General features: G+C 39.8%; 2 protein-coding genes across 4 annotated transcripts in view; one reads left to right on the top strand and one right to left on the bottom strand.

Annotated features, from left to right (window-relative positions):
- itfg1 (integrin alpha FG-GAP repeat containing 1) overlaps positions 1 to 5,575 on the bottom strand; it is a 155,281-nt gene extending 149,706 nt beyond the window's left edge. The window contains exons 1-6 of the mRNA XM_040131108.1: positions 5,188 to 5,575; positions 4,795 to 4,879; positions 4,471 to 4,604; positions 3,389 to 3,446; positions 2,991 to 3,068; positions 2,778 to 2,872 (exon numbers count right to left, since the gene is read on the bottom strand). Of these exons, the coding sequence (XP_039987042.1) occupies positions 2,778 to 2,872; positions 2,991 to 3,068; positions 3,389 to 3,446; positions 4,471 to 4,604; positions 4,795 to 4,879; positions 5,188 to 5,365 (628 nt within the window). The 5' untranslated portion in view covers positions 5,366 to 5,575. The remainder of the gene's footprint in view (positions 1 to 2,777; positions 2,873 to 2,990; positions 3,069 to 3,388; positions 3,447 to 4,470; positions 4,605 to 4,794; positions 4,880 to 5,187) is intronic.
- A 324-nt stretch (positions 5,576 to 5,899) lies between these two features.
- phkb (phosphorylase kinase, beta) overlaps positions 5,900 to 21,013 on the top strand; it is a 106,461-nt gene continuing 91,347 nt past the window's right edge. For 2 of the 3 annotated variants that reach the window (XM_040130800.1, XM_040130895.1), the window contains exons 1-3: positions 5,906 to 6,006; positions 8,680 to 8,766; positions 20,258 to 20,396. In XM_040130800.1, coding sequence (XP_039986734.1) covers positions 5,943 to 6,006; positions 8,680 to 8,766; positions 20,258 to 20,396 — 290 coding nt within the window. In that variant the 5' untranslated portion in view covers positions 5,906 to 5,942. Of the gene's footprint in view, positions 6,007 to 7,084; positions 7,191 to 8,679; positions 8,767 to 20,257; positions 20,397 to 21,013 lie in introns of all 3 variants that reach the window. The other variant, XM_040130981.1, reaches the window with a different exon arrangement.

Genomic DNA, 21,013 nt, shown 5'->3' with positions numbered 1-21,013 from the left:
CTGCTCTGGTTAAACTGTGACACCCCTAGGAATAAAACCACATGGCACAAAAAGATACCTGCAGTGAGTATGACATGACTAAATCCTCTCTGATTACCTTAAACACGAGGATTAGCTTCCAGAGGAAAAAAAATCCCCCATAAGTCTAAGTGACAGTGCTACACTTAGTGGGCAGGACAGGAGTGCGATGCTGTAAAACAAGAACGGGGTGATTTCTCCATTCACTGATGAAGAAAATGGCTATTCCATTCTCTCTTAGTCAACTTGAAAACTGGCAGCATTATATATGTGTATGGGTCTCTTGTCTGGTTCCTAGTTTCCACAGGAGAAACTTTGTGGAATGCACTTCAGCAGGCAACATCTCTGAATTTGTGTAGTTGTGTGAAGTTTACAACAACATCACTTCTGCATCCTATTAGATGTCTGTTATAAAAATGGAGGTCAGCATTGGTCTAGAAAAGAATCATAAACCAGGCAGCATCAGGAAGTTTAGTAATCCTTTCTACCACAAAAATACCTAGATTTGTTAAAAGAAGCAGATCACATTGATCTTATGTCTTCACACACCCAGATTTTATGTTTTCAGCTGGTAGGAGACACTCATCACTGCAGTTTACAGTAAGAAGGGTCTTCCTGCAACACTGGCAGCTCAGAAAATGCTTTTGGTAATAGAAAATTAAGACAAAGATAGGAAGAAATTGCAAATGAGCTGCTAATTATACACCATAAATTGTTAAACTACAGCGTTTTTGGACTGAAATTTTTTTCCACAAATTTGCATGTTTTTTAATAATCTAAATAAACTATTTTTTTTTTAATTTTAATAATTAACAAATAAATACTGAGCCCTAAGTACACACCACTGTATATCCAGGATGGATGAGCAGAGAGTGTAAAATCATTAATGATATTTAAACCCAACAGGATACAGGTCATTAGGCCTTTTACACTGCATGAGTTTAACGACCCGTAATCCCATTGTCACTGGTTTTGCTTTTGCTCTTCAGCTGCACCTTCCCGTCTTCTGATTCAGGATAGAATCAAGCAGTGGACTAGTTTGACATTACCGAGCAGAGTAAGAGCAGGACCAGCTACTGACCTGACCTGTGGGAGATGGAGATGGAGCTCTGGAGAGATGGTCATTGGGTTGGGAGCTGGAAAACCATTATTAGTGCCAATTTGTTCCATTATTCTGTGTCGCACATCTAAGTTGCACTTGCTAGCCAGGTTCATTAAGTTCCAATATCGGAAAAGAGATACGCAACTGGTATGAGTTAGTTCACGCGCTGGGTCCTCTTACTTTGATGCATTCCAAGAGTTTATTTCAGTTCAATTGTTATGTGTTATTAGGTGTGTCCACTGTTCCTCAACCTATTTTCGAACAAAGGGGAATGCAGTAGGTGTACATCCAGCTAGCTATCCAACTACTGCGTAAATAGTGAGGCATATGTCTTTGATTACACCTATGAGTGTGGATAGGGGCACATTTCAAGTTCAGAACTAGTGGGACTACTGTGAAGCTGTATGGTGTGAAATTGAAAAATGCAGCATATACTATTCTTCAACTGTGTTGTAGCTTCAAGCGGTACATTGGTATGACATTACAGATTACATTTGAGACTTTATGGCATATAGCTTTTGAGAGCCGTTCCATAGAGAGCATCATGTAATTAAATGTGCAGAATTACATGCTTTTTCAAAAACTGCCTCCCAAGATGCGGATTGCCCAAAGGATTTGTCAATTCAGCAATGGCTGCTCCTTGTTCATTTGAGTTTCTTGTATCTCAGTTCAGGACTCAATTGCAAATTGTAAGTGGTTCTCTCCAAAACACATTAATAACACTTATTGATCCATGTGGGAAAACACGGAAAGCCCAAAGTGGAGGAATAAGCCACAAAATAAAAGAATATGGTAGGGATTCAGGTCACAGTTGTAGTGAATTGATGGCACTGGGGTGCAATGGGGTGCACGGTACACAGTGGGTTCTGACATGAGGTAAGCATATTTGCATTTTCTGTGGCTGTGCTCACTTACATGTTGAGTGTTAGCAAATACCCTCAATATATTAAAAACATGCAGAGACACAGAATTCCTTTGGCTTAGTGTCACAGTGGTTTAAACCTTTTTCTCCAGTTACAGGATGGTCTTTACTGTATTCTCATCTCATCAACCTATGGTCCTAATACAGAAAACTGACTATTTTGGAAGATTTCGGGCCTTTCAATATGGTGAGAAACTAGTACAACTAAACAAAGAGCTGGACTTGGAATAATTATGTCCTGAGTTCAGAAATTGGTCAGCTAGAGCTGAACTGAACATTTCAACATACTCTTGATAGATATGTAGTGGGTAATTTCTCATATATCTGATGCAGAAATGCCATGTTACTCCAACAGTGAGAAACAAGAAAAGAACAGAAAAAAACAACTTGATTTCCTAGTGTCTCATGACCTCAAGTTTAACCTTCAATTCACCTGCCTCAAATTAACTAATTTTCTTCCCACACAAACCCACAGGTTAAGCAGGTTACATGACCATTTATCTTATGAAATCTGCTGTTAAAAAAAGTAAGACTTTTTGTCAATTTAAATAATAGTAATTTAAATAATAATTTAAACTGTGACGGTTTTCGAAAATATACAGAAGTTGCTGAAAATGCAAAGATTTGATAACATTCTTCCCTGAATAGTATGCTGTATGATCTGGGGGGAAAAAAAAAAAAAAAAAAAAAATTTGTTTCTCTTGGTTGGACATTGCTTCAACATCACTGACTTACCAGCGGTGAAGTCCTTGTTGAGGTCAATGAAAGCGTTAGAGTGAGGGATGCGCATGTTGACGGCTGAACTCAGTGCATTCCGCCACACTGGAATCCTAAAGGTAAGAAAAACCACAAGACAACATCGGGATTTCAAAGCTCCTCATTTTATAAAGTATGAGAGTAACAGAAACAAACGCAGGAAATTGTAAGTGAGTTTGAGAATTACATTACCTGTTGGTGAGATAGCAGACTTCAGTGTACGTCTTGTTGGTGTTTCCAAAAATATCTGGGATCATGTCCCCATTGAAACTGTGGGAAGTTTGTTTTTTTATTGAAATTAAATCAACACACTTTATTAAAACTTGTTAGATCCAACTCTATGGTCATTTTTAAGACAATAGTCAGTGGTTTTGTTGTTACACAGGTGTACCTAATAAACTGGTAACTTGTTCTATCTTAATCTTATCTAACATGAAATATACAATTTAAAAAAAAAAAAAACGTATTTAAATTGGAAACATGCAAATCTAGCAAAACTAAATAGAAGGAACAATATGTTTCCATGACCAGCACTATAAGCTAAATATCCAAAGTAGAGTAAAGTGAACACCATTCAGATGGATACTTACTCCATAACAAGAGGCTGATCTGTAAAGGTCTTGTTCAGCCTGAGCCAACCACCAATATCTGCAGAGGATGAACAGAGTCAAGAGGCCTTAGGAATGCTTGGTCTGACAAAAACACACCATAGAAAATCAGTGGGCTGGTCAAATCAGGCTAAACAGTGAATGTTCAAAACAATTAATCACTGTACGCCACATTATAGCATCAATATATTAAAGAATGTAAAGTCATTTTACAGCTGCCTAATTTATGGTTGTCATTCTGGACTGAATGATGACAGGCCATGCAGGCTCTGTTCAATCCAAGCGTCCCAGTAAGCCATGACATTGTTACAGGGAGCCAGCATAAACATTAAGAATGTGCTGAAAATGAAACAGCTCATTGGAATCCAACCATCCTTTATAGTACTTAATATTTACCACAGTGCTTTTCCTATCGTGACAACTCAAAATATCTTCTGTGAGAAAGGCCAATGGGAAGTAGGGCGTATTGTTGTATAGATTTTCAGAAAGCCTTACGCTTAAGTATTACTCATCTAAATTAACACCTTGCCCACTTTGCCAGAGTTTAATACACAAAAGGCTCAAGGTGACCTTGCTGCACTGACAGTGCAAAAAGACAGGCTTCTTTAATTTGACTGACATGTTTGCTTAAGGAGCAAACATGTCAGTCTTCTCTTCACTTTAAAAAGTCCGTCTATCTTGTATTTTACAAGTGCTCTTAACTTGTAAAGTATTTTATATTTCCAGATGAATCAGATTCATATACATTGTCCACAATGTTTTCAACTACACCTGTGTTTGACAAGTCCAAATGTCTGCTGTGAGAAAGATCTGCTCAACTTTACTTTTACTGCACATTTCCCCCGACTCAATTGGACTCAGCAGGGGTTCCCAGTCCCAGTTTTTTCTTTAGTCAAAAATATAAACCACAATGCATGACATTTAAAAAAAAATACAATTGACAACAACATTTACGATGGTGCAGGCTATCGAGTCACATGTGTTTAAAAGACTGAGCTAAGTCACTCATCAGTGTTCTCTCGCCTCCACCCACCCTCAGCCCCCATTCATTGTCGGAGCTGTACCTAATGTCTGGTTGTTCCCCCAAAAGATGAAAACTGTTGTTGCTGCCACGGGGGATATCTGAGCTGTAAGGAGGACATCCATCTGAGAGTCTCCATCATAGTCTCCAGGAACCACACTGGTGATGATGGTGTCCCTGAAACGGGAGGAAGATTGTCCATCAATATGAGAGTCAATGACATGGTCCATAACCACCCTGAAACGTGAGCCACCTCCTCAGTACGTCCGAACAAGGGGAAATTAGGACATGACATGTAACATATCGTGTGTAAATGGAACTACACATTATAACTGAAAGGAAAGGGCATTGAAAGTCGCATATTTACCTTGGCAAAACGTCTTTAGTGTTTTGGACGCTGGGCTTGAAGTATGGTGCTTTCGTGTCAGCCAAGAATATCACCAGTTCAGACTCTGAAAGAGTAAGAAGTCAACATAGGCATTTATATTAATTCAAGCTCTGTTAATGTCCACTATAGCCGCTCATTTCGTTTTCAAAACGACACAAAAAAGAGCTTGTAAGCCCAGCATCGTACGTTAGACACACTGTATACATAAAATGAATTTTAGCGGAGAACTTTCGTTAAGATACAATACTATCCATTATTATCAGGACATCCCTAAAATACAATTTATCCGTACATAATTTTATGACAATATACCTAATTCGTACAAGCGGTTAATTAGCTAATACGACAGAAAGTACGGAAGTATTAACGTACGCTCTCTGATAATGAAGATGTCAGTCTGTTTATCCGAGTTGAAATCTCCAAACGCTGCCACCGTCCCGTAATTTTCGGCACCGAAAAGGTCGGCCGTCACATCCTGGAGAGCAAATGTGTTATTCTGTCCCACAAAAAGTAACGAAAATGCCAAAATATTTAATTTGGAAATCCACATCCTTCTGCTAGTTCAGCTCCTCACAACAACACCAACTGTAATACGGCACTCTGCTTTACGACAGGATGAAACAGCAGCTTTTTGATTAATTTATTAAATATCAATTTTAAATTTAGATATCCGCTCTGCTATTTTCATTTTAATTGGTAAGATGCGGAACGAATGCAAAGAAAAATGGGTAAACGATGCGGTATTCGCGTTTCCTTGTTTACGTTAGTGTCGTAGTGGGGAGTTTGACAGTTGACAGCTGTATCAAGCTAAAGAGAGTTAGGTACAGCTAACTCGGAAAAGAAGGTTCACTTTCCGAATAAATGCTTAACATTTGTCAAACTGGAATGTAAGTAAAAATAATTCATCGAATACAACGAATATAAGACCTTAATACTCACTAATATGAAGTGAAACTTTGCTTGAACAGAAATGAATAGTTCACTAAAAGGTCACATCTAATTTTTACATTTATGTTGTTCATGACGATGGCTGATCGGGAGCCATACTGCCTCCGATTTATTTTGAAGGACAATGCCGGAAATCCGTAAACGTTCTGGCGAATTTGACAGATCTTGACCGTGTAAACATGGCGAGCCTGGCTGATGTCGGCTGGAAACTCCTGGAATTCAAAGCCCGATCAAAAAGATCAGGTCTGACTCATTACTTTGCATGACATCGTACAGTGTGACAGGCCCGACCGTTTCTGTTGTGCCGATGCTTTGTGTGAGACCGTCTGTTTGTAAAGCCACTGGATACGGGGTTAAGCGAGACTCGGATCTGGCCATTTAATTTGTCCACTCCAGTGACGGTACAAGCATGAAAGGTCAGGGGTGTGAATGTGCAGCGCTCAGGAGCTATTTTAAGAGCTTCTCAACAGGTCTCCTTTAGCTGCTCCATCTCACCCGTAGTTAACTATACTGTGTGCGCTGCATGAGGTGGGACCATTATAGAGAGGACCCAGTGAAAGCTGGCAGACTGTGCTATTCTTGCGCCTTGCAGTCAACCACATGTAGGAACATCATTATTTCTGCATACTGATACAACTGAGAAACACACCATGAACTAGTCTTTACAACTCTCCATATAATTGTATGCTCTTAAACTTAAGCAGCTATTCCACCTGTATTTTATTTTTATTTTTTTTTTTAGCTCTGGGACTGATCTTTTGGTGTGCTAAATATAGATGTCATTACACTGTTTCCCCCCACAAATCATTAAGTAGTGTCATAACAACTGCTGTTGCTCGAAAGTTCTGTATCTACTAAAAGGCAAAGAGCATGGAAGGAAAACACATCCTGATCTTAGTGCAAAACTTCAGAAATTTTCTATTAATGAAATATAGTAACTTGCATCTGTTCTACCAGTTTTCATTTGACAGCAGTATTATTATCGCAGCAGTGCAGCATTCTGAAACCATATCATTTTGAGGTGGATGTTATGGACCATTATGGGCAGTAATTGGCCGGGTACTGTCCTAATTTAGTGACGTAGCTATTCTGTTAAACTTCTTTTTTTAATTACATTACCATCTTAAAATAATTCCCCGTTACTCTATGTCTCTGAATGGGTCATTCCTAAGCAAATACAGTGCATCGTGAATTTTTTTTTTTTTTTTTTGCATGTTGTCATGTCATGATCATCGTCCCCTTATGGTGTAATTCATTGTTGACTCATGCATGTATAAAATCTAACTCTGTGCTACTAACTCCTCCCTGTGAATTGCTGTAGATTTGTGATTTAGCTGAGAGAGACGATTGGCCTTAATTTCACCTTTTGAGAATGGCCGGCTCAGTGGCCGCGATTGCCCGGCCTCATCGGAAAGTTCACAAACTGGGTAAGTAGTGGCAGCAGAGGAAAACAGTGCAGTCAGCCACACTCAGAAGACCAGGGAGGTGACCAGGAAAGATCACAAGGAAAATTTTTATCTGGACATGAGAAGCAGAGTATAGGTCACAACATAATTATTTCATGATCACAAGAAAACATGTTTGCCTTAACAATTTGAGAGCTGGAAATCATAAATAGGCTTATTATTTCTCCAGTTTTTCATTGTCTTTAAATAAATATTTTGTAAAGTGAATATATCGTTTCATACTGGGTACTTTATTTTCTGAATATAAGGCAACCAGCTGAAATCATAATATACAGACAGGTGACAAATGACAGGAAAAACCAACTTAAGGTGTCTTAGTAAGGTGTTTCGGCCACCATACTTATAAAAACCATTCAGTGATCCCTCATGCTCTAGGGATGGGGGCATGGTCATCCTGTTTCTCCACTCATTTTTCAGGTTTTTCCCTTAATTTGTCACCAGTCTGTAATTATTTTGCGATAAATAGACAGTATAACAGTGTGTTTTCTGTGGGTTTAGCCATTTATCTTCTTGTTCCTCCACTGTAAGGTTGAAAGACCCAGAATTGACACAAAATCAATTTACAGTATCAATGAAGCCATGTAGTTTACTACATGGCTTTAGGGGTGTTAGAGGTCTGTGTCAGTGAAGTTAGTAATGGGATTGTTTAAAACAAGCTGAACATTGACAGCCCACATTTGACTAACCTCATGTTAGAAATTAAAATTGGAATATTGGACTTCCTCTATATGCTCTTTTTAACTGTTATCTTTAAAAAGAGATGGATTGGCTTTGTCCCCTGCAACTTTTAAGCTGATGGAAATTATGCTAATTTCAGTCAGAATGTGAATTTTTCAGTACCTGTGGTATTGACCCAAGGTCCAACCTATTAAAATGCAAATCTCAGCAAAGTGAAAAGTGTCTGAAAATAGAGAAAGCCTAACAGACAGGGGGTTTCCCTCAAACTCCTGCTCTCTCTCAGCTCATAGAAAAATGTAAGGAAATATTTGGTGGCGAGGGAAATTACCCTCTGAATTTTAGCGCCGGGCCTGAATATTGTTTTGTGTCTATTGTTTGTTTTTGGGGTTTTTTTTGTTTTTTTCCTCTGGAGCTTATTGTCTCTTATGTTCATTGGCTAAGATTTGATGAAAGAAAGATATCCACAAGCTATTGCTAACTGCAGACGTTTTTTCATCTACATGTTGGAATGTAATAAACAAGACTATTGTCTCAAGATAGAAAAACTAAGGAATCACCATGTAACTTTAAGATGAAAACCATGATTTATCCATTTCACCTTAGTCCAGTTAAATATTTAGAGTGAGGAAAAAAGACTAATGACTAATTTTTAAGGATTTATTTAAGGATCCATTGACAACTGAGGCATCGATTTTGTAAAAGATGTTGTAGGTCAATATTTGTAAGAGTGACCCTGGTAAAGTTTGTGTCTAATAGATGTTTTCTCCCCCAGGTTCCATCTATGAACCTCTTAAGCTGTCCATTCTTCAGCGTGAGGATGAGCCCCTATGGGAGAAGCTGGACCGCTACTACAATGCCGGTAAGTACATTTATTGACTATTGGCAGCCTATCAATAGTATGAACCAGGGGTTACCCAAAATTTAGAGCTGTAGCTATATAATGCAAAGCCATCTGAAACAAAAAGCACTTCAGTGAACCACCAAACCAACAGTCTTACCAAGTGCAGAATGTGCAAACCATAAAGGATTGAAAGAAAAACGCTTCTTATTACTGTGTTCAAGGAACTGATCATTGTTCTCCAAAAACATGGGACCCATCCACAACATGGCCACACTGTTGAGCTAAAGTATGCGACTGTAAAGCTGCAGTTGTTTTGCCATTGCCAATACTCCAAAATTGCAGCCTTGCGTATGGTGATTACATCCTGCAGACACACAGTATTGTTTAGAGAGAAAATGTTCTTTGCTGGCAAGATGAAAGTGCGGTATAGAAGTTCCCGGGTGTTACAGAGGCAAAAACATTTACCCAGCATGGACTGACCTGAATTTAATGGAATGCAAAAGTTCTCTGGCTTCACTTGGCACTGTCAGCTGAACACAGCCAGCTGTGTTCAGCTGACAATGGGAAGCTAGTGAGGGATCCTGTGTGTGTTACTGCTTTAGAGGCTCTTATACTGATAGGCAGGGGTTCTTCAACAGGGGCGTGAGGGTAGAGAGGGCATGAACCTTTGTCTGCATTAAGTCTCGGTCACACCGGATATTGACAGAGAAGATCCTACGATGTCACACATATGCACAGAGGATTTATGTGCCCAGGATGGTTTTAATATTCCTCAAAAATATTGCCAGTGTCAAACAAAAATAAAGGGTGGCCACACCTTTACGTTACAGTTCAGGTCTGGAAGACCCAGGAGTCAGTTGCACCAGCTGTTCTGATGTTTAAATTAAAGATGGTTACAATGTTAGCATTTACTAATTGGAGATTTAGGCACCAGATGCAACAGTAGCTAACTGAACCAAATGAGAAGGGTTGCTAATACAGTATGACACGTTTGAATTGAAGTATAAAAGAGTCAAGGGAATGTGCTCAACATATCTTACCAGACACTTGATCAGAAAAAACAAAAAAGAATAATAGGAAATAAACAAAACAAAGTCATTCATACATTTACAAGAGGTAGTTGCAAAGCACTATTTTGAAGCTATTAATTAAGAAAAACGTTGGAAGGACACAAACTCAGTAACCGATTTACAAATAACTGGTGAAACCCATTCCAGGTGATGGTGCTGGCATGTGTAATCAGTAAAGGGGACTCGAGCCTCACTGCAGGGGAGATAAATACACATTAGTACTGATTACTAAATTGCCAGCAGCTGGGAGTGTAGCACTGTATCAGCGAGCGCTACCTCCCAGTACACAAAAAGAAACCACATCTTACTGCCACACAGCTAAACATATAGTATCCGAGGTTTCTGAATTCACTAAGATCGCCCCTTTGGATATCAGCAAAATGAAACCGGCTTTACTATAGAAGTGAAGGGTCCTTTGAAAAAAAGAAACCTGCGTGAAATATTGCTGTCGTAAAATGCTTGTGCGACTGGTCCGAAGGTCGGCTGGCAGAAGGTTAAACACCACATCTTAAATGTTAGCAAATTGCTGTCAAATTTGGTAATGCCAGTATACACAGTGCAATTGGAGATCTGTCTGTCTAATGATAGATCTTTCCCTCACAGCGGTTTTTACTTGTCATTTCTTGTAAAGTGCAGCTGTAACTAATAATATTAAATGATGGTTCCATTCCACCTGGGTGTGCCAGTAAGTAATGCGTGTGAGCCAGCATGCATGATATAGCAGGGCCCTGGCTTTGCAGCATCTAAACTGAAAGCAGCCGTTATTAATCTTATTGGTTACCCTTGTGTTTGGCGAGTCAAAATGTCTGCTGTCTGTGTTCACGCCAGATTAAGCGGTTTGTGAGGCTTGATGAGAGGAGATGGGGCTGGAGCGGAAGAAGTAGTAGTTAATTAGAGACATATGGACCAAAAAGAAACAGTGAAACAAAACAACAAATAACTTGGCATTATTTAAAAGTGGCAGGTGTTTGTATACTGGGAAGTACTATGAATTAAAGTATGTATGCTAGCCCAGGTACACTGTGGTTGTCAAAGCCAAATATGGAACTACAGTAAATGTGGGTCACAAACCAAAAAATATACATTTAAAGTGCTTCTTTTGTGTTTGTTTGCCTTATGATGACAAACTAGATCCATTTTCCTTTCTATTTCAAAGCTGAAATCAATACAAGTAGAGCCAGAGACCAAAACGGGACAGGCTGAACACACCACTTCTTCTAAGCAGATAGAGTCGGGTTTAGTGTGCAGCAGGCAGGATCGTGTGTTGCCTCTGGCTGTGTATGGCTGTTAGATTCTGGTAATACAGCTCAGGATCGGGGCTGGTTATGCCACTGTGGACATAAGCTGGGCTTTTCTCAGTTGCTCTTTCTGAGGTAACAAAAATTTACGATACAGAACCGCAGACCAATCTTTATGCACTCTGGGGAGGAATTTCGTATGTTAAGAGTTCATTTATATTTTTATAATGTTTTTCTTGCTTCTTCGAGACAAATTATGTGTAATCATACATATTTGATAAGCTCCTCTGTGTCCAGATTTGCACATAGTTGTGCACTGTGTGTAGTTAATGAATTGAGAAAAACCTGTATGGTATGCGGTACTGTGCTTCTCTACCCATGGCATTTAATTGATTACAGCATATACAAAAAGCGTGACCTTTTCCTTGCAGTGACCTTGAACGTAGAGCTACTTAAAGGTGATATAAATTGGCATTTTTCCGGCTGGAATATGGCATAAGTGCATCAAAAAAAGTGCCTTCAAACTAGGCTACAGGGTTTCCTGCGTCTCCGAAACATAAGGAGCAATTACTTTTACACACGTCTGTGAAATATGATAAACTTAAGCGAGACCAAGCAGAGGTGCTAATTCCCACTGCAAAGACCATAGACCAACATCTAGTAACGAAACTGATCACAAGACGAGATGCATCAGATTGTCTCTGATTCAGCTCAGCAGGTGACATCGACTGATGGATCACATTGTAAGTACAGTTTGTGCTAGTGAGCAGCATGTCGAGGAAAAAAGGAAACCTTCTGAGTTTGTGGGAGGTAAAAACCATCACTGCACTGCTGATCGGGCACCAGGCTGAAGTTAGTTTGATAATCACCAGCTGGAAATCCTGTATGTCTTACCCAACCGAGTCTGTATCAAGTGGAGGTTAGTTTAAGGTTAGTTATTGAGCGGCTGGACTTGTATTGGTGCTTTAGCTTTGTGTTGTGTACATCAATGGACGTGATCGGGACAGAGAGTTCATTTTAAGGAGAGCTCTGTCTGGTCTTCTGGATACAGGTGTCACAGTGTAGCTCACACCACATCATGTTAAAGTCTCGCGGGCTGTGATAACGTGTGTTTGAAATGTTCAACAGACTCTTGTTCTCTCCCTGCAATTCCTACACCAGCTTCACCTACAAATCCTGGATTGTAGTGAAAAAGTTACGTTCATTACTCGAGCCCAAAGTGACTGGCTTGGTGGTGACTGACTACTGGATATTAAGGAGTTGCAGGGCTGACAACTCCAAACGAGTCGTCAGCTGAATCCAAATTAAGTCAAGTCACTCACAGGGAAGCTCAGGGCTACGAAACGTGTGGAAGTGAATCACAGGAGTACGCTGGCAACAAGTCGGTGTTTGCCAGAAGCACGTTGTATGAAGGTGCCACTGCCACACCATCGGTACAGAACCTGTGCTCTCGAGTGGTTTCAGACTAGAAAATGTTACATTTCTTTATTCCCTCGGTATATATAGTATTTCTCAAATACAGTGTGTTTATATAACTTTATAGCGCAGAAACCCTTTTTATGCTGACGTGTTTATGATACTTAAGTAACGGTACTCATAATACATACTGTATTAAATAATGTCAAACTGATATAAATTTCATTAGGCCTATGAACAGTAGTGAAGAAAATGAACTTTTACTGAGACTAACAAGACAGACACATCACAGCTTTGGAGCAGGATTCAACTCAGGCAGTGGATTTACTTAAGGCTGAAATAAAAATTACAGCTTTGCCAGAAGTGAGCTGTTGTATTTTTGTGTCTTGTTGTTTCATTCCACAAATTAAACAGAGTAAATGGAAATGTAACTTCCTCTAACCCAGGTGTGGACTGAGGGGCTGTCAATGTATCCTGTGTGAAAGCGTCTGTTCTGGTCTGGATGAACCGTTTTCTCACATGGATACACTTCTGGCAGATATGACACAGCCCATTGGTCTGCCCTGATGAAGACAGGGCAGCGTATATGTGTGTGTGTGTGTGTGTGTCTGTGTGTATGTGTGTGCTCCTCTGTTCTTTTGCGTGTGTGTTTGTGTGTGTTAGATGCTGTGGTTGTATGGTCGGTGGTTATTCATTAGGCTGAATGTGTATGTGTGTTTAGAAAATAACAGAAGACAATAATCAGAGCTTAGCATGCAACAGGTGTGGCTGTCAGTTGGAAATGATTTGCTGCTATCAGTGAGCACAGCGCTGCCTCCAGCATCAGCTGTGTTGAAACCCCATAGATTTACTGAGAAAAGCCTCCGCCAGATTGCAGTATGTTGAAAACGCAGCGTTGAACATTGGGCTTGTTTAATTGTTGTGTTGGGTGGCGGCAGGAAGCGCTTGTCCAATTCTAGTGGGGAACAAAGCCAACATTGTTATCGCTGGCACCCAGACCTGCCTGCCAATATACCTGCTTTCTCTCAGTTTCAGGAAGAAAAAGGGGTGGAGAGGGGTGAGGTTGGGGTGACAATGACAAATCAAACCAGTTACATTTTTCCTCCTCTCTCTTTCTTTGTTGTTTTGTTGCAAAGCCGCCCCCAGCTCAGTCAAAGGCAGTGGAATTAAGCTTCCGCTGCTGTTGTGATAGGGGACTTGTTTTCTGTTATCAAGGAAAGAATACCGGGGAAAGTTTGCCTCTATCGCTCATAGTTCATCACTCCATCTCCCCTTGCCTTTTTTTCTGCCCTCTTGTTTCACTGCCTCACCTCTCCATGGTTTCTTATTTATGTGGCGATGTGGCTACACTCCACTGACTCACCCTGCTTCCTGCTAATACTAGAAGCAGAAGGCACTATCGCTCTGCCTTCTGACTCACACCGATTAAGGAATGGAGAAAACCATTGAAAAAAAATGGTTATCTGAGCTATCTTTTCTTCACTCTTTCTTTTCTTCCTTTTCAACCTCTTACACTCCCTTCATCTTTTACATTGTTCAGCCAGTTCAAGTCTGTCATGTTTCAGTGACTGAATTCCTCAAAAAGTGACCACTTTCAAAATTCATCAGGATTTACAATACCTGAAAAACCATTTTCTATAAATACCATATCTCCAATTAAACAGTTGCTACCTGACAAAGACAATAAAGTAAGACAATAAAATTTGCATTTTTTAATTGCTTCATAAGTTGACACGTGGATTTTAATAGTCGTAGAATTTGTTTCAGTAAGTACTTCTCCTTCTGTTAACAACAACATCAAGATATCAATGCAAACAAGGGTAAACAGCACAAGTTATGACACTGTAGTAACGACAGAAGCAGTTCATTTTAAATTTTACTTTGTAATCACAGACTGGTAGCGAACGGGCTGCTGCAAATGAAAAATACGTCTGAGACACCCATTTTAAAAATGCTTAGATCATGCTTATTTATCCAAAAAATTCTGAAAAAGCATGAGTGCATACTTCACCCAAATAGGTCCAAGCAGTATTTTTCTTGTTTGTTTTACCACTTGTTTTTTTTACACAGGATTTAAGTGAAATAGTTTAAGTCCTCTCTGTCATTTAATTAAGTGTAGTTCTTGTGATGCAACATTGGTTACCTGTTACATATTGTCACAGTTGTCTGCCAAAATGCAACGCAAAAGGCAGTGATTATGTGGAGAATAATTCAGCTATAATCATAAATTTATTTAAAAAAAATATTTGCACACAATATTTTGGACTGTAATTGTGTTGCATTGTTGCTTGCTTTTTATTTTTTTTATTTTGACCCAGTAGATTATTGTGTGTCTTTATATATTGTGTACATCTGTGCACTAAACATGCATAATACTTCCTGGAATGGTACATTTGGGGAAATACCTGATATGCTTTCTCTTTGAGAGTGATTTGACAAGGTTGATATCTGTGTCAGTCTGTGCATTCAGTACAGAGCTGGAGATGGGGTGGGGTTAGCTTAGCTTAAGCATAAAGGCATCCCTACCAGCCACCAGCCCCTATGAAATCCACTGTTGTATCTTGTTTAGTTAACCCGTACGCAAAAAACGGTAAAAAATGCTAATTTGCAGTGGGAGTTACATGCTGTAAATATTTCTTGATAAATAGCTGTTGGACGCAGTGTCCGTGTTGAAACAAGGCTAGCTGTTTGCCCATGCGCCCGGTCTTTGTGCTAGGCTATTGCTAAACGTCACCTCCGGCCTTAAGCTTCCTCCAGAAATGAGAATGAGATTGATCTTCTTCGCTCATCTCACACTTGGAAAGAAAGCAAATAAGTATATTTCCCAAAATGATGAATTATTCCTTTAAAAAGGTATATTTTTCACTATGGAGGTTTACTTAGCTGTCGCTACTCTCCCAGCATTTTGAGACAAGTGGGTTTTTGTGGCCAGTGCACTTGTTTTTCATTAATCCACAGCTCATGTGAAATATGACTTATATTGCAAGAAACATTATGTCAGCATCAGCAGAAGTAGACAGAAAAGTTACTGTTAAGACTGGCAAGAACAATGAAAATCACAGTTTGTGTATTTCCATATCTTCCAGCAGCAGCTGCTATGGGGCTGTACAAATATCATCTTACTCTTTCTGTCTTTCCTCTCTATTTTTTTCTTTTTTCAATCTATCTCATTGTATTTTTTTTCCTTTCTCATCATCTTCTCTCATTTTCTCCACCCCGTCAGTGCAGTGAAATGGCCCATTGTAAAAGAGCAGATTGTGTGCGTCTGAGACATTAGCTGCTGATTTAGTGGGACATTAGCTTGATGGATGGCTAGGCAGAAAACTCCCAACAACATTTGATTTGCATCCAAGGAAACTTGCACTCTGAAAATGAACAACGTTCAGCACTCTCATCGTTTATGTTCTGCATCTAATGATGACTTCCACAGCGCAGTATCGCAGAAGTTGAAACCTTGAGTCCTTCATAGTTCCAAATTGAGCGGTATCAGAGCGCCTCAACTCTTTATCCTGTTTTTTTTTTTCCGTTGTGGTTGTGAAATACATTCCATGTAACTTTTTTACCTGACATATTATGAAGATAGATAGTATTTTGTACATTTTTATTTCCTCTTAAAGTAAATTCTATGCCGTCATAGTTTCTTCTGTTGATACCCTGTCACTCAGTTATGGGCAACATTTGCATGGTCGGTTGAATTTAGGCAATTTAATAATAATTTAATCATAAGAATTTAGTTAATATTTATAACTGTTGAAAGCAAAGTTAAGGATCTGCATTTTGATTTACCATGAGTTATGTTCCAGAAAATATGAAAGTACAGGTGCAGCTCATGATGAGCCTAGCACGTAATCTGGAAATAAGAAGGTCCTACATACTGTCATGACAGGTTTAGCACTCTACAGCAGATAATTCATTTATTGACCAGAGTTTCTTCAGGCACTTGTGGTTAACAAGACAGACAACACATTGAGATGAACTAGTGTGTGATACAGGGGTTTCCGTCGTGTGTGCTGACCAATACATCTTACAGCCTTTCACATTCTGCCGCTAATGTAGCCACAGTCAATATTAGCCTATGCCCACCGGCACTGCCCTACTATTTGTTAACATATGAGAGCAATCCAGATGAATTGGTAGGAGATTGTTCTGTGTGTGTGTTTCTGTGTGTGTGTATGTTTAAGCATGTATGTTTACACTTAATTGTCTCTATGCTGAGACCTAGTGTTCATACAAGGGCACAAAAGTCAGTGAGTTTATTTGTCTTTGCACGTGGGCCACTTAATATTCGGGGTACATCCTTTCAAATACAGTTTCTTTAATAAGTCTAGGGTTACAAATAGTATGAGTCAGTTGAATGACACAAGACTAGTAATACAAATGTGTGTTTGAATGTGTGCATGCGAGTGTGCACTTCTTTAGTGTGATATTTGGAGGTGGACTACCTGAGAGGTTTATTAATATTCTGCCCAATTCACCCCATCAACCTCTTTATCTTTCTGCCAATGTGACTGTCGCCTTCAATTGACCAATACCCACACAAACATGCACACACAAGCAGACATAAGATACAAACAGATTTACATTCCTGCCCCCTGTCTCTCCCCCAGGACCCTTTACTTTGACTCTTTTTATTCACACACCTAGCACACATACATCCTTTTTCTGTCTTACACACACATCTTCTCTATCGCTCCTCTTATCTCTGTCTCCTTCTATCTCACTTTCTATCATTCTCCCTCTCTCTGCCTCTCTTTCGCTCTGTAACAAACAACAGTGCAGAATTGAAGTCTCCTTCATTTGCGCCGGCATAATGTTGTGATGAAAAATGAAGTGATCCCTCCAGACAGATTAGTCATCAGTGAGGGGACCTCTGCAGGAGAGGAGGATATGTGTGTGTGTGTGTGTGTGTGTGTGTGTGTGTGTGTGTGTGTGTGTGTGTGTGTGTGTGTGTGTGTGTGTGTGTGTGTGTGTGTGTGTGTTTGTGTCCATGTGTGTGCAAAATAGATAAATTACTTTCTAGGAAGCCCTCTGTTTGAGTATGTAATATTTCAGCATATATTATTGGAGGGCTACGATCTGTTCACATTAAGAGCTTTCATCTGTTGTTCTGTCCTCAGTAACTAATGCTGAGCATGAACTTTAGTGAACTTGAACCATCTTAGTTTATGTTTGCTTGTCCACTTAGTGAAGTCCGATTTGTCAAAGTCACAAACCCAGCTGAAAAATGTCTCCCTTATTTCCACGGAAATGACCTTTGTCATTATCTACCGTAGAGCTCCCCAGTCTTTCTGGTAACATCAGAAGAAGAGGAAGTGCATACACAGCAAAATTGTTAAGAAGACAAAGTGTCTACAGCCATGCTAGTGGCTCTGTGAGGCTGTACTGAGGCACAGTGGCACTTTGAGCTAAATGCTAATGTCAGCATGCTAGCATGCTCAAAGTGACAAGGCAGTGTCATTAGTTATGCAGGTGTTTGGTCATGAACCAAAGTGTTGGAGAACTCAAAACTTTGAGCTGATGATGGCACTATAGAGAAAGTCAAGAGATCACTAAAGTTATTACAATTCATGCTGAGGGGGACAAGTCTGTTCTATTTCTCATGGCAGTCCACCCGATTGTTGTCGTGATAGCGAGGTGGGTGAGAGAGATCATTACACGGAGTAATGCGCTCCAGAATTTAAAATGATTCCAACCAAAGTCAGGCCGTTACTAACACAAAGTAGCCTTTTAAAGTCTAAATGTAGGTCTTTTTCCACCTCTTAATGTGGGACTATCTGTTAAGTTCAGACATGTTCATGCTGTGAGGAAAAGCTTTGGTCTCTCTCTGTCTGTCCTCTCACTGCCCTGTCACACTGCTCCGACACACGCCAAAAAGAAAAAAAAGTCGCCTTCTATTACTATTAAGGTTAAAATAAGTAAGCCACTGAAAATAATTTTTGGGCGCAGGAGAAAAATCGAATTACTAACATGCTGCATGTATAGGTGGATTTACAGTAACCAGGTAACTACAGTGCATATATATGTGTTATCCAATTAACCAACTAACCTAGTTTCTCTGAGTAACCTGGTTACTTAAGTGTTTGTAAATGTACTGAATAGGTTTCTTCCACTGGGGACCATGAATGTCTGTACAAAATTTATGGCTAAAAAGCTTAACAGGAGTAAATGTACATACAGGTAATATTTACCTGCATTATTTCAGTTTTAGTCCAGTATTAGTTATGGTTTTATTATATTAGTATATTTCTATTCGAGTAATTTTTCCTCAGGGAACTTTAAAGGAACAAGATGCTGGGTTAAAATTTAAACGTGCACCGAATGTTTCCTTGGGTTAGTTCTCCATTTCCACTCTGATGCTGGTGCAGAAGTAGAGAAACACTGCAGGTCGCTGAGTGTTATATTTTCTAACTGTTTTAAATATACTGTATGTAAGAATAGTAAAGTCTCTCAGCGGAGGATCAGAGGTCAAGGTCGACTACAGAACACCTCTGGAGCTGGAATGGAGTCAGCGTTTTTTTCTTACTTTAGTTACTTTAGTAGAGCAGAAGTTGAATACTTGATCTCACTCCACTGAGCTGCACTGTTTGACGAATGGAAATGATGCCTGTATCTACTTACCCTCATGAGAGTCAAAGTTAAAACTGGAAGTGGTGGTGAAGAATGTACACATAACACATCTGTTGTGACAGTGCCTTGCAAAACACTGACATGGACATAAACTGACTCTTGTCAGCTTGTGAAGCTCATTCCAAGTGTTCTGAAGCTAAACAATGGCATCATGAGTCCAAGTGATATTCCTCAAGGATTTGATACTTTTTTTCCCTGTTGCAGGCATTTACACTTTCCATGTCACTGTTCACACTCTGCTCTGCTTGAATAAGCATCTATCTGTTGGTACACTCTCACGGAGTGCATGCTGTAAATGTCTGCATAAAACAAACTGAAAGAGCTCGGCTCCAAGTGACTTTATTACATTAACTTTTGCTTACCTTGATCAAAGAAGAAAAACCATCTGCCAGATTTCAATGCCCGGCCTTTTTCTAAATTGAACTGAACACGATTAAATTTGATTTCATTTAATTTATTTGAACCTGAATTTTCATAAGAGGAACTCAGAGGACAGGATGAGGCAGTGGCAACAGCTGCAAAGCCTGAGGGAGGTCACAGATCAGGCAGTGCCAGCAGAAGAAGAAAGCCTTCCACACTTCACAAATGCAGACTACCCTGGAAAAAACAGACCAGAAGCGGAGAGAGTACATGCTGGTAGTCAAATGCTGAATGACTCTTGTCTGACTCCGGCACTTCCGTGCCACAGCAAAACAAAAAAAGATGCAGAGTTGATCTGACACAAACTGGATCAAAATGTATATAGAATGTAGAGACTGAGTTAGGTGTAATTGGAATGATGCTGCTTCTGTGTAGGAGTGAAAATACACAAACTAAGGTCATGCAATGTGTGTGGGGGGCATGGAAGTGTGTATGCTCTCGAAAACCGCATTCTGAATGAAGACTAGTGATGAATACTGGTGTAAATGTCAGTCTTTTGGACTTGTTTGGGATTGTTTGTTTTCAGAACATGTGCATTAAGCTGTGTTTGCTGCTAAAAGAGTAGTTTTGGAGCCTCTTCAGTTGTTTTGTAAAACACTGATGTGTGTTGTTGTGTGTAACAGGTACTTTCTTCAATGGTTGTTCAACTAATGTGAGTGCCATTGCCATTTTTGAAAGGACTGTTGAGTAACAACTTCCACTCTCTTTCTCTCTCTCTCTCTCCCTCTCCCTATTTAGTCAAGACAACAATTCTGAACTACCAGAGTCCCACCACAGGCCTTTTCCCAGTCAAAACATGCTCCACGTGCAAAGAGGCCAAGGTCCGGGACTCCCTGTACTGTGCTGCCAGTGCCTGGGCTCTGGCTATGGCCTACCGGTTAGTGCACGACATGTACACACATACACAATAAACTATAAACCATCCAAGATTTGCAGATTTTATGTGTGCAAAACCGTATGTACCTTTGTCTGTAGTGTGTGGACTTAGGGAGGCAATTCCATTTGTGTTAATTATGAAATTGGGATATTTGGACTTTGTCTCCCTGCCTGGTTTCGAGCTTGATACATTGGTACAGACATGATACATTAATTGATATGACAGTATCTCCAACAGATTTCAGTCTTTTTTAATCTGAACCTGGTCCATTCCAGATGTAGAGAAAAGCAACCATTTCACCTCTTGCAAGCGTCCATAAATTTTGCTGCCAAAAATGACAACTGTAGCTAGCAGATTTTATTAGCTGTTGCTAGCTAGCTAATCGTAATACATTATACATGATATTGTGCTAAAAAGATTGAGGCTAAAGCTACATGCCACGGCTTTTTGGATGAAGACTAACCAGTGTGTTTGGCAAAAGCAACGCTTTCTTTGATAACAAATTTGGCTGAGGTTGGTAGAGTGTAAACTTCCCTAAATTCAATACAGAGCAGGAAAGAGCTGCTGGCGTTAGCTTACACTCTGAAAACTCCAGGTCGGGCTTCCGAAACAATTGG

The sequence above is a fragment of the Xiphias gladius genome, chromosome 1, assembly GCF_016859285.1.
Source record: "Xiphias gladius isolate SHS-SW01 ecotype Sanya breed wild chromosome 1, ASM1685928v1, whole genome shotgun sequence".
Taxonomy (NCBI): domain Eukaryota; kingdom Metazoa; phylum Chordata; class Actinopteri; order Istiophoriformes; family Xiphiidae; genus Xiphias; species Xiphias gladius.
The sequence above is the reverse complement of the archived record's forward strand: the minus strand, read 5'-3'. Positions and strand labels throughout refer to the sequence as shown.